The 12,298-nt window shown below is 44.3% G+C and overlaps 1 protein-coding gene across 1 annotated transcript in view; it reads right to left on the bottom strand.

The window, feature by feature from the left end:
* Positions 1-12,298, bottom strand: part of GARRE1 (granule associated Rac and RHOG effector 1) — a gene marked incomplete at both ends in the record, with an annotated part of 76,810 nt that overhangs the window by 13,510 nt on the left and 51,002 nt on the right. The window contains 2 exons of the mRNA XM_080704389.1: positions 3,841-4,874; positions 8,542-8,667. Coding sequence (XP_080560515.1) covers positions 3,841-4,874; positions 8,542-8,667 — 1,160 coding nt within the window. The remainder of the gene's footprint in view (positions 1-3,840; positions 4,875-8,541; positions 8,668-12,298) is intronic.

Here is a 12,298-nt window from a genome sequence, read left to right as displayed (position 1 = left end):
ATTCCCAGTACCACACCCCAAAAAAGTGAAAAAAATAATAATACAAGAGGAAAATATTCATGAATCATAAATAGCACAACATACTTTTTACCTTGAAATTGTAAAAGATACTAGGGCACAATTCATTACTATATTTGTTTGCTTGTTTTTTGTGGTACTGCAGATTGAACCTGGGGACATTCTATCTCAAACCATCTATATCTATATGTGTGTGTGTGTGTGTGTGTGTGTGTGTGTGTGTATCTCACATATACACATATTCATATATATATATATATATATATTTTTTTTTTTTTTTTTCCACAAAGATGTCCCCACTGGGAAAGAGTAGGGGCCAAAGTCAAGAACTTCATCTCAAACCATGCTCCAATGTGTTGTGTGCTGTATCTTAAATATCTCTCCCCAAGAGGGTACTATCTCTAATTCAAATAACCAGGAGTGCCCTTCCATAATTTGCAAAAGGTATGTATAGATCTTATACCCAAGGAGTAAGGTCTGCAGGAAGCGACATCAAAGACTTGTAGGTCAGAAAGGAGTACCCTTAGAAGGAGAACAAGATTTATAGGTTGAAATCATAAGGGCTGCCAGGGCCTTGATTGAGGTCAAAGATAATAAAATTCTACCAAACACTGCTTATGGTCTAGATTTAGTTACATAGCTTTCAAAACTTTGTAGACTATTTATCACTAATTGAGAAAACATGTTATGCTCACCCAAGCTGGTGGCAGCCATTCAGATTTTCTTTCCTTTATATGGCCCAGAACTGTGGGTATAAGGTTTCCTACATCCTCCACTCAAAGACAAGAAGAACAAGAAAGTACAAGTAGCACTATAACGATTTTTATTTATTGGTATTAGGGATTGTACCCAGGGGGTATTGTATCTCTGAGCTACACCTCCAGCACCCTCCCCCCTTTTTTTGGCGGTAACTGAGGGCATTCAACCTCCAGCTACACACCCAGCCCTATTTTTTATTCTTTATTTTTGAAACAGGGTCTCACTAAGTTATGGAAGGCCTCACTAAGTAGCTGAGGCTGTCCACAAACAGTAATCCTCCAGTCTCAGCCTCCTGAATGCTGGGATTACAAGCGTGTGCCACCATGCCCGGCTAGTCTTTATACTTTTGAAAGTGTCTTACTGAGTTGCAAAGGGCCTTACTAAGGCTGTCCACAAACTGCGATCCTCCAGTCTCAATGCTGGGATTACAAGAGTGTGCCACCACACCCAGCTCCAGCCCTTCTTTGTTTTTTATTTTCAAACAGGGCTTTCCTAAGTTGTGGAGAACCTTACTAAGTTGCTAAGGCTGTTCTTGAACCTGTGATTCTCCTGTCTCAGCCTAACAAGTACTAGGATTACAAGCATGTGCCACCATGGCCGGATTTTATTTAGTTTTTGTGGTACTGGATATGGAACCCAGGGGCATTCTGCTTCCAAGCTATACCCCCAGTCCTATTTTATTCTTTTATTTTGAAACAGGGTCTCACTAAGTTGCAGAGGTTGGCCTCAAACCTGTGATCTCTGACTCCCAAGATTTTAAGTGTGTGCCACCACATCTGGTTTATTTTATTTTATTTTATTATTTTGCTGGTCTGGGGATGGAACCCAGGAGCATTTGACCTCTGAGCTATACCCCTGCCCTGGTTTTTTTTTATTTTTTGATGGTACTGGGGTTCCTGGAAGCCGTTCTACCTCTGGGCTACACTCCCAGACCTATTTTTATATTTTTATTTGGAAACAGGGTCTCCTAAGCCAGCGCGCTCGGCTGGCTTCGAAACTGCGCAATCCTCCTGTCTCTGCCTCCCAAGCGCAGGGATTACAAGCGTGCGCCACCATGCCCGGGTAGTTTTTTTAAATTCTTTTTAATTTGAAACTGGGTCTCACTCAGTTGCGGAGGGCCTCACTAAGTAGCTGAGGCTGTCCGCGAACTGTGATCCTCCGGTCTCAGCCTCCCGAATGCTGGGATTACAAGCGTGCGCCACCACACCCGGCTGGCTTATTTATTTTAAAGCAGGGTCCAAGCAGGGTTTGGTGGTGCATGCCTGTTGGGATGGTTGAAACAGGAGGATCCCAGGTTCAAGGACAGCATTAGCAAGAAGTGAGATTCTCATCAACCTAGTGGGACTCTGTTTTAAATTAAAAATAAAATACAGGGCTGGGGTCATGGCTCGAGGTAGAATGCCCCTGGGTTCACTCCCCAGCACCAAAACAAACATAAAAAACCCAAAACACCAGTGACTTGCTAAGTTTCTGTATTCTGGTCTTAAACCTGGGATCCTTCTTTCTTAGCTGCTTTCTCAACTTTTTCTTTTTTGGTACTGGTGATTAAATCCACAAGTATTCTACTTTCAAGTTTCACCCCCAGCCCTATTTTATTTTTTGTTTTGAAACAGGGTCTTCTTAGGTTGCTGAGGGCCTTCTTAAATCACGGAGGCTGGTTTTGAACCTGCAATCCTCTAGTCTAAGTACTGGGATTACAGCCATGTGCCACCATGCCTAGCTCGTTTTCTAATTTCTTAAGATGACTCTAGTGGTATTTTCAGTGTCTAGGCCAGTAGGAGCTGTATTCTATGAAGGCAGGAGGGTGCTCTACTGCCCTAAAGAATTATTTTTGATGGTGCTGAGGACTGAATCCATGGTTAGGTATTGCTCTACCACTGAGCTATATCCACTGCCCTCTATTACCTTAAACAGGCACTACAGTTTAGGTTAAAAGAAGCATGAGAAGCCAGGCATGGTGGCACATGCTTGAATCTCAATAGTTGGGAAGCTGAGACAGAGGACTGAAGATTCACCACTAGCCTCAGCTACTTAGGCCCCCCGAAACTTTATGAGACCTTTTTTTTTTTTTTGGTGGTACTGGGGGTGGAACCCAGAGGCTTTCTACCTCCAGGCTATACTCCCAGACCTATTTTTTAGACATTATTTTGGAAACAGGGTCTCACTATGTTCCGAGAGCCTCACTAAGTAGCTGAGGCTGGCTTCGAACCCATGCGATCCTCCTGTCTCAGCCTCCCAAGCGCAGGGATTACAAGCGTGTGCCACCACGCCAGGCCATAATAGGATGTGTAGTCAGGGCAAGAGGTACCCCAACAAAGAAAATCCACACTGGCTCCCAAGAATGGGAAGGCCTAGATTAGAATCCACTTGTACTATGGCATTATAAGCCATTCAAGTACTTCTCAGCCTCAGTGTTGTCCTATATAAATCAACAATTGTGCTACCTTTTCAGCCTCTTCATCATTACTGCTTCCCACCTTTGCTATATCTGCCCTGTACTTGCCTCAAGACAATGATAAAGGGTCTTAAAGTGGGAGTAAGGAATTTTTTTGTCTGTGTGTGTGACTCAGTTATATACCTCCGAGCTACACCACAGCCCTATTTTATTTACTTATTTATTTATTTATTTTGGTGGTGCTGGGGGTGAAACCCAGGGGCTTTTCAACCTTTGGGCTACACTCTCAGACCTATTTTATACTTTACTTGGAAACAGGGTCTCACTAAGTTGCTGAGAGCCTGGCTTTGAACCTGTGTGATCCTCCTGTCTCAGCCTCCCAAGGGCTGGGATTACAAGCGTGCACCACCATGCCTGGCCCTATTTTTATTTTTGAAACAGGCTCTCATTAGGTTGGTGAGTCTCACGACTTACTGAGGCTGTTCTCAAAACTATAATGCTTCTGTCTCAGTCTTCCAAGTACTGGGATTCCAGGCAAGTGCCACTCCACTCCACTCCACTAGGATTAAGTTCTTTTACCTTCATAAGTCTCCAATAGAAACACTGTAATCCCTCAGTGATTACATTTTATGTTGAAATGGAATAAGGAGGAGGAAATCCTCACATACCTGCAGGATCAAAAGGCAGAATCTCTCCCAACATTCCAAAGACTCCATCACTTTGGTCACGGTTTGGCCAGGTGTTATTTCTAGGTCCCTGTGACTTCTGTCCCAATACTTCTGACACCATATTATCCATATAGCTGCTTACGAGACCCAGGCTGTACAAGTCAGAACTGAGATCAGATATGCCAGGCCATTGGCCAAGAGGTGACAGACCTGCTCCGACAGGCTGTGTAGGCTGTTGGGATGAACCATGTACCCATTTCCCAGGTGCCCGAGGCTGGGGCAGGGGCTGCTGTGGTCCAATTGGTTGGAGTAGGTGTTGGTAGTACTGAACCTGGGGTTGCTGTTGCTTTGGGGACTGCTGCTGAGGTGTCAGACCCGGCTGAGGTGTCAGAGCTGTGTGTGCCCCAGCCTGAGATGGCCGTGGTGGAGGGGGCACTGGCAATGATGGCTGCTGTGGCTGCATGCTTCCTGTCTTCTGCTCAGTCACCATTGCTGTGGCAGAAGAATTACGCCTTGTCACCAACGGGGAACCCTGATGGGACTGGCCCATGTTAAAACCTGAGAGAAAATCTATCACCTCCTGCATTTCCTGATCGGTGGGTAAGTTCATACCCTTCTCATCCTTGCCATCATCCCCATGCAGGAAGTCCTCACGCCTCTCCAGGAGAAAACCACTGGCCATCAGATTACTGGAATTCTGAGCTGACTGTGAAGTATCTGTAGTCCTAGGAAAATTACCAATGTTCAAAATACTTTGTAGCCGTGTATCAATATTACTGGGCATTTTGGCCTTCTCTTCTGAACACCCAGCTATGAAGACATTTTTGGAAGGAGTATTTGGGATGGAATAATTTGTGCTGTTGTTAGAGCTGGTACATGAAACTTTCTTGGTGAACCGAGATGTCAGTTTGGAGAATGTCTTCTGCAGGCCGCCTGAAGATTTGCTTCCATTTCCAGAAGGCAGGTCAGCTTGATTCCCAAAATCACAGATCTCCCTTTGAAGCTGAATCTGTATGCATGGTAAAGCTTGTTCCCTATTTAAATAAGAGGGAGGGAGGGAGGGAGAAAGAGAGGGAGGGAGAGAGAGAGACTCACACACAAATTGGAGACCTGTTCCTCCATGGTACTGGGGATTGAACATAGGGTCTTATACATGGCAGGCAAACACTCTACCACTGAGCTATATCCCCAATGCTAAATACACACACACACACACACACACACACACACACACACACACACACACCCCTACCTTTTGAGAACCAGAAAGACGTCTCAGGAGCTAGCTCTGTGCTTGAAAGACAAGGAGTGAGAGCCAGGCAGATCCAGCAGAAGGACAATGAAAAACAGCATGGTATGGGATGGGGAATGACTTGGGGTCATTTTTTTTTTTTTTTGGTACTGAGAATGAGACCCAGTGGCCTTCTACCTCTTGGCTACACCCCCAGACCTATTTTATATTTTATTTGAAAACAGGGTCTCACTAAGTTGCTGAGGCTGGCTTCGAAGCTGCACGATCCTCCTGTCTCAGCCTCCCAAATACTGGGGTTATAAGCTTGTGCCACCACCCCTGGCTACTTGGGGTCATTTTGCATTACTATTATATGATGGATGGCTGTTGCTTCTAAAGTGTAAGCATTTATTACATGTATCAGAAGAGAAGACTAAGCCAGGCGTGGTGGCACACGCTTGTAATCCCAGCATTCAGGAGGCTGAAACTGGAGGATCGCAGCTCACAGACAGCCTCAGCTACTTAGTGAGGCCCTCCACAACTTAGTGACACCCTATTTCAAAATAAAGAATAAAAAAATAGGGCAGGGGATGTAGTTTGGAGGTCGAATGCCCTGGGTTCCATCCCCAGACCCCCCCCCCCAAAAAAAAAAAGAGAAGACTAGCTGGGCATGGTGGCACATGCTTCTAATCCTAGTACTAGGGAGGCTGAGGCAGGGCAGAGGCTGAGGCAAGTGATAGCTGGTATGATCAAGGAGAAATCATTTCACTGTTCTGAGCCTGTGTGTACTCATGAATCAAGAAACAAGAGAGGAAGCAGAGCATGGTGGCTCTCACTTGTCATCCCAGTACTTGGGAGGCTGAGACAGGAGGATTACAGGTTTGCAGCCAGTCTTAGCTCTTCATTGAGGTCTTCTGCATCTTAATGAAACCTTGTTTCAAAAAATAAAGAATTAAAAAAAATAGGAGCCAGGCATGGTGGTACACACTTGTAATCCCAGCATTTGGGAGGCTGAGATAGGAGGATTGCGGTTGGAGGACAGCCTCAGCTATTACTTAGTGAGGCCCTCTGCAACTCAGTGAGACCCTGTTTCAAAATAAAGAATAAAAAATAGGGCTGGGGGTGTAGCTCAGAGGTAGAATGCTCCTGGGTTCCATCCCCAGTACTGAAAAAAAAAAAAAGGTGGGGGGGGCCTGGGGATGTAGCTTGAAGGGATAGACTGCCTCTGTGTTGAATCCCTGGTAAAACACACACAAAGAGAGGGAAGCTGGGCATGGTGGTGCATGCTTGTAATCCCAGTACTTGGGAGGCTGAGACAGGAGGATCACAGGTTCGAAACCAGCCTCTGCAACTCAGTGAAGGCCTTCCACAACTTAGTGAGACTGTTTCAAAATAAAGAATAAAAAGTAAGGCTGGAAATATTGCTCAGAGGTAGAATGTTACTGGGTTCAATCTCCAGTAACACACACGTGCGCGTGCACACACACACACACACACACAAATAAAAACAAAATAAAATCGGGCTGAAAGTGTAGCTTGGAGGTAGAAACAAAGGAAGAAATGGAGGGAGGGAAAAGAGGAAGCAGCCAGGTGTGGTGGTGCTCTTATAATATCAGTACTTGGGAGACTGAAATAGGAGGAGACTGCAGACTCATGGACAGCCTCAACAAGTAGTCAGAATAAGAATGAAATAGGGCTGGGGGTGTAGCTCAGAGGTAGAATCTCCTTGGATTCAATCCCCAGAAACACACACACACACACACACACACACACACACACACACACGCAAAATAGAGAAGAAGACAGGCGTGGTGGCACATGTTTGTAATCCCAGCATATCTGGGAGGCTGAGACAGGAGGATTGCAGTTCACAGACAGCCTCAGCTATTTAATGAGGCCCTTTGTAACCCAGTGAGACCTTGTTTCAAAATAAAGAATAAAAAATTGGGCTGAGGGTGTAGCTTGGAGGTAGAATGCCCCTAGGTTCCATCCCCAGTATTGCAATAAATAAATAAATAAATAAATAAATAAATAAATAAATAAAAAAAATATATAGGTCTAGGGGTGTAGCTCAAAGGTCGAATCCCCTTAGGTTACATGCCCAGTATCTATCTATCTATCTATCTCTCTCTCTCTCTCTCTCTCTCTCTCTCTCTCTCTCACACACACACACACACACACACACACAAAAAAAAAAAAAAAAAAAAAAAAAAAAAAACCCAAAAAACAGACAAGAGGCATGGCTAGATTTCTTATGGACAGCCTCAACAAGTAGTCAGAATAAAAATGAAATAGGGCTGGGGGTGTAGCTCAGAGGTACAAATTAACAATTCAGCCAGGCGTGGTGGTGCACACTTGTAATCCCTGTGTTTGGGAGGCTGAGACAGGAGGATTGTGCAGGTTCAAAGCCAGCCTCAGCTACATAGTGAGGCTCTCAGCAACTTAGTGAAACCCTGTTTCCAAATAAAATATAAAATAGGTCTGGGAGTATAGCCAGAGGTAGAAAGCCTCTGGGTTCTACCCCCAGTACCACAAAAAAAAAAAAAAAAAAAAAAAAAAAAAAATTCAGCCAGGCATTGTGGCTCATGCTTGTAATCCCAGCATTTGGGAGGCTGAAACCAGAGGATCATGGTTCGCAGACAGCCTCAGCTACTTAGTGAGGCCCTCCGCAACTCAGTGAGACCCGGTTTCAAAATAAAGAATAAAAAATTGGGCAGAGGGTATAGCTCGGAGGTCAAATGCCTCTGGGTTCCATCCCCAGACCCGCAATAAATAAATAAATAAATAAATAAATAAATAAATAAATAATTCACATAGATATAGTCTTGCAATTGTTAGCTATTTTCAGGTATAAGTACATTTTATAGAGAATATAAGCAAATTTTCTAAATATTTCTTTGCTCTTAGTTCATAAGGAAAATGTGAGTTGGTTTAAAAGTCCTCTTGATGGGCTTACTCTCCTGATACGACAAATGAAGGCAAGGAGTTAAGAAATTGGAGAATATGAGCTGGGCGTGGTGGTGTACACTTGTAATCCCACTACTTGGGAGGCTGAGACAGGAGGATCACAGTTTGTGGACAGCCTCAACTATTTAGTGACGTCTTCTGCTAATTAGTGAGAGTTTGCTTCAAAATAAAGAATAAAAAATAGGGCTGGAGGTGTAATTCAGAGGTAGAATGCCCCTGGGTTCCATGCCAGTACCACAATAAAAAAAAAAAGAAAAAAGAAATTGGAAAGTATGGGTAAAAGGCAAAGAGCAATTCTTTGTTCTATTCTTGCAACTTTGCTATGGATTTGAACTTATTTCAAAATAAAAAATTACCAGAAAGCTCTCTTTCTTTCCTTATTTACCCACATACAATCAGTAACATCAGCACACATGAAATTGTATGTGGTCATACTAACTGGGTGTGGATTCAAACACAAATCACTTTTACAGCCTATTCAAATGACTGATGGGGACACCAACCTCCCTGCCCTCCAGCGGTGAAGGTCCAACACAGCTGTATAAAGCACGTCCACCAGACCCAGGGTCTTCTCTGGATCCAGGCTTCTCTGCAGCAGGGACATGGTAGCAGGGTCTTCTTTCAGGCACCTAGACATAAACCAGGGTGCATTAGTCTTGGTTGCAGTTCTCTGCAAAGGTGTTTCAAGAAAGTCTCATGAAAAAGGCCACAAATTCCATGTACTTTTGGCATCCAATAAAAATCCAATACTTAGCCAGGCATGGTGGCGCATGCTTGTAATCCCAGCATTTGGGAGGCTGAGACTGGAGGATCATGGTTCGCCGACAGCCTCAGCTACTACTTAGTGAAGCCCTCTGCAACTTAGTGAGACCCTGTTTCAAAATAAAGAATAAAAAATAGGGCAGGACATGTAGCTCTGAGGTCGAATGCCCCTGGGTTCCATCCCCAGACCCGCAAAAAGAAAAAAATTTTTTTCAATACTTACTCAGCAACCTAGTGAAGCCTTGTTTCAAAATAAAAAAAATAGCTGGGCGTGGTGGTGCACGCTTGTAATCCCTGCGCTTGGGAGGCAGAGACAGGAGGATCGCGCAGGTTTGAAGCCAGCCACGCTGGCTTAAGAGACTCTGTTTCCAAAAATAAAAAAATAGGTCTGGGAGGGTAGCCCGGATATAGAAGGGCTTCCAGGAACCCCAGTACCACACACACACACACACACACAAAAAAAAAAAAAAAAAAAAAAATTAAAAATTTAAAAAAAGAATAAGCTGGAGACCATCTCCTCCATATATTTGGTCTCTGCCTCCAGTTCCTGATATAGAACTTTCTAAAACCCTGTAACTTCCTGAATAAGAGGGGTGCTATGAGCAGCTTTTGTTCTGGCATTTGATCTTTTACCTCAGTCCTAACATAGAACTCTTAATTCCCTGGAATTTCTAGAATAACTGTATATCCTTTTTTCTAGTGAAATCAATTTATATTTTTGTGGTATTAGAGGTAGAACCAAGGGGTGCTCCATACTCTGAGATACACCTTTGGCTTTTTTAATTTTATTTTTCAGACAGGGTCTTTCTAACTTGTGGTCTCCTGCCTCAGTCTCCTGAGTAGCTGGGATTACAGGTATGAGCCACTAGGCCTGGCTGTAAAATCAGTTTTCATGGACACCTGAATAGCTTCAAGATGGGGACTGGCCACCAGAAATACCAAGACACGATGAAAAGTTGGGGACGTTCATCCTAATCTCCCCATCCTCTGGAGAAGGGAGATGAGAGAGAGGACTCTAGCCAGGTATGGTGGCATACACCTGTAATCCTACTACTTGGGAGGCTGAGACAGAAGGATTTCAGGTTTGAGACCATCAGAGGGGGAAATAGGGGTGGTGTGTGTGTGTGTGTGTGTGTGTGTGTGTGTGTGTGTGTGCACGTGCGCGCGTGCACACACACGTTAATTACCAGGGATTAAACCTAGGGGCATTCTATTTTGGAACTATCGAGCTATATACGCCGCCCCATTTTTTATTCTTTATTTTGAAACAAGGTCTCACTAAGTTGTGGAGTGCCTCAATAAGTAGTTGAGGCTGGCTGCGAACCTGTGATCCACCTTGTCTCTCAAGTACTATGATTACAAATATACATCACCATGCCTGGCTTCAGTGACACCAAATAAAAAGGACTGGTTTCAATCCCAGTACAAAAAAAAAAAAAAAAAAAAAAAAAGGATTCATAGTACCAGGTAGTGCAGAAAGCTTGTAATCCCAACACCTGGGAGGCTGAGACAGGAGGATTGCAGTTTCAAGGCCAGCCTCAGCAACTTAGCAAGACACTGTTTCAACACACACACAAAAAAGGGTTGAGGATATAGCTTGGAGGTAGAATGTCCCCAGTATACCAAAGGAGGGGAAATAAAGCATGCCTACATGAAGCCACCAAAACATCCCTAAACTATAGGGTTGGGAGAGTTCCCACACTGGTGGACACATCAAGGTGCTAGGAGGAAAGCACATTTAAAGAGGACATTAAGGCTGTGTACCCTTTCTCATATACATTATCTGATATACCTCTTCAGCTGGCTGCTCATTTGTATCTACTATAATATCCTTTATAATAAATCAATAAATACAAATAAATGTTTTCCTGAGTTCTGTGAGCCATTATAGCAAATTATCAAACCCAAGCCCGCCACCCAATTTATAGCTGGTTGGTCAAAAGACATACAGGTGAAAACCAAGAGCTTAAGACTGGTGTTTGAAATGGAATGCAGTCTTATGTTCTGAGCCCTTGATCTGTGAGCTCTGTGCCAACTCCAGGTAGTTAGTCTCAGAATTAAAATGTAGGTATCACTGGGCGTGGTGGCACGCGCTTGTAATCCCAGTCAGCATTCGGGAGGCTGAGACCAGAGGATCGCCGTTCACGGACAGCCTCAGCTACTTAGTGAGGCCCTCTGCAACTCAGTGAGACCCTGTTTCAAAATAAAGAAGAAAAAGTAGGGCAGGGGGTGTAGCTTGGAGGTTGAATGCCCCTGGGTTCCATCCTCAGACCCACCAAAAAAAAAAAAAAAAAATAGTGCCGGGCGTGGTGCCGCACGCTTGTAATCCCAGCCAACATTCGGGAGGCTGAGACCAGAGGATCGCCGTTTGCGGACAGCCTCAGCTACTCAGTGAGGACCTCTGCCACTCAGTGAGACCTGGTTTCAAAATAAAGAATAAAAATAGGATGCCGGGCGTGGTGGCGCACGCTTGTAATCCCTGCGCTTGGGAGGCGGAGACAGGAGGATCGCGCAGGTTCGAAGCCAACCGCGCTGGCGTAAGAGACCCTGTTTCAAAAATATAAAATAGGTCTGGGAGCGTAGCCCGGAGGTAGAAGGGCTTCCAGGAACCCCAGTACCACCAAAAAAAAAAAAAAAAAAAAAAAAAAAAAAAATAGGGCAGGGGGTGTAGCTCAGAGGTCAAATGGCCCTGGGTTCCATCCCCATCCCCATCCCCCCCATTTCCATCCCCATCCCCAGACACACACACACACACACACACACACACACACACACACACACTAAATTTAAATAAGAATAAAATGTAGGTGTCTGCAGAAAATTGGAATTGCTTGCTATGGGAAATCCACACATTTGATGTCAGGGTACTGTGTGAGTACAGAACTTTGTAGTCATCCATGGATTTCTATCTCTATGAAGTCTATTCAGTAGGAAAAGAACTCAGTGAAGGGCTGACTTTGGGAGCCAGAATGGCTTTTTTTTTTTTTTTTTTTGTTCCACTGGGAATTGAACCCAGGGGCATTCTACCTCTGAACTACATCCCAGCCCTATTTTATTGTTTATTCAAAGGAAAAAGGTCTCACTAAGTTCCTGAGGCTGGCCTTGAACCTGTAATCCTCCTGTCTTAGCCTCCCAAGTACTGGAATTACAGAGTGTACCACGATGCCTGTCTCCAAATGCCCTCTTATTGTCTAATAACCAGTCCAATCTTTTTTGTGTGTGTTTGTGTGTGGTACTGGGGATGGAACCCAGGGGCCTTCAACCTGTAGGCTATACTCCCAGACCGATTTTTATATTTTTTATTAGGAAACAGGGTCTCACTAAGTTGCTGAGAACCTCAGTAAGTAGCTGAGGCTGGCTTTGAACTTGCGCGAATTGCTGTCTCAACCTCCCAAGTACTAGGATTACAAGCATGCGCTACCACATGTGGCTTCCAATCTTTTTTTTTCTGGTGTGTGTGTATATGTGTGATAGTGGGGATTGAACTGAAGGGCATTC

Source organism: Muscardinus avellanarius, assembly GCF_963383645.1.
Source record: "Muscardinus avellanarius genome assembly, chromosome: 10".
Taxonomy (NCBI): Eukaryota; Metazoa; Chordata; class Mammalia; order Rodentia; family Gliridae; genus Muscardinus; species Muscardinus avellanarius.
Note: the sequence above shows the minus strand (reverse complement) of the source record. Positions and strands in the feature narration are given on the sequence as shown.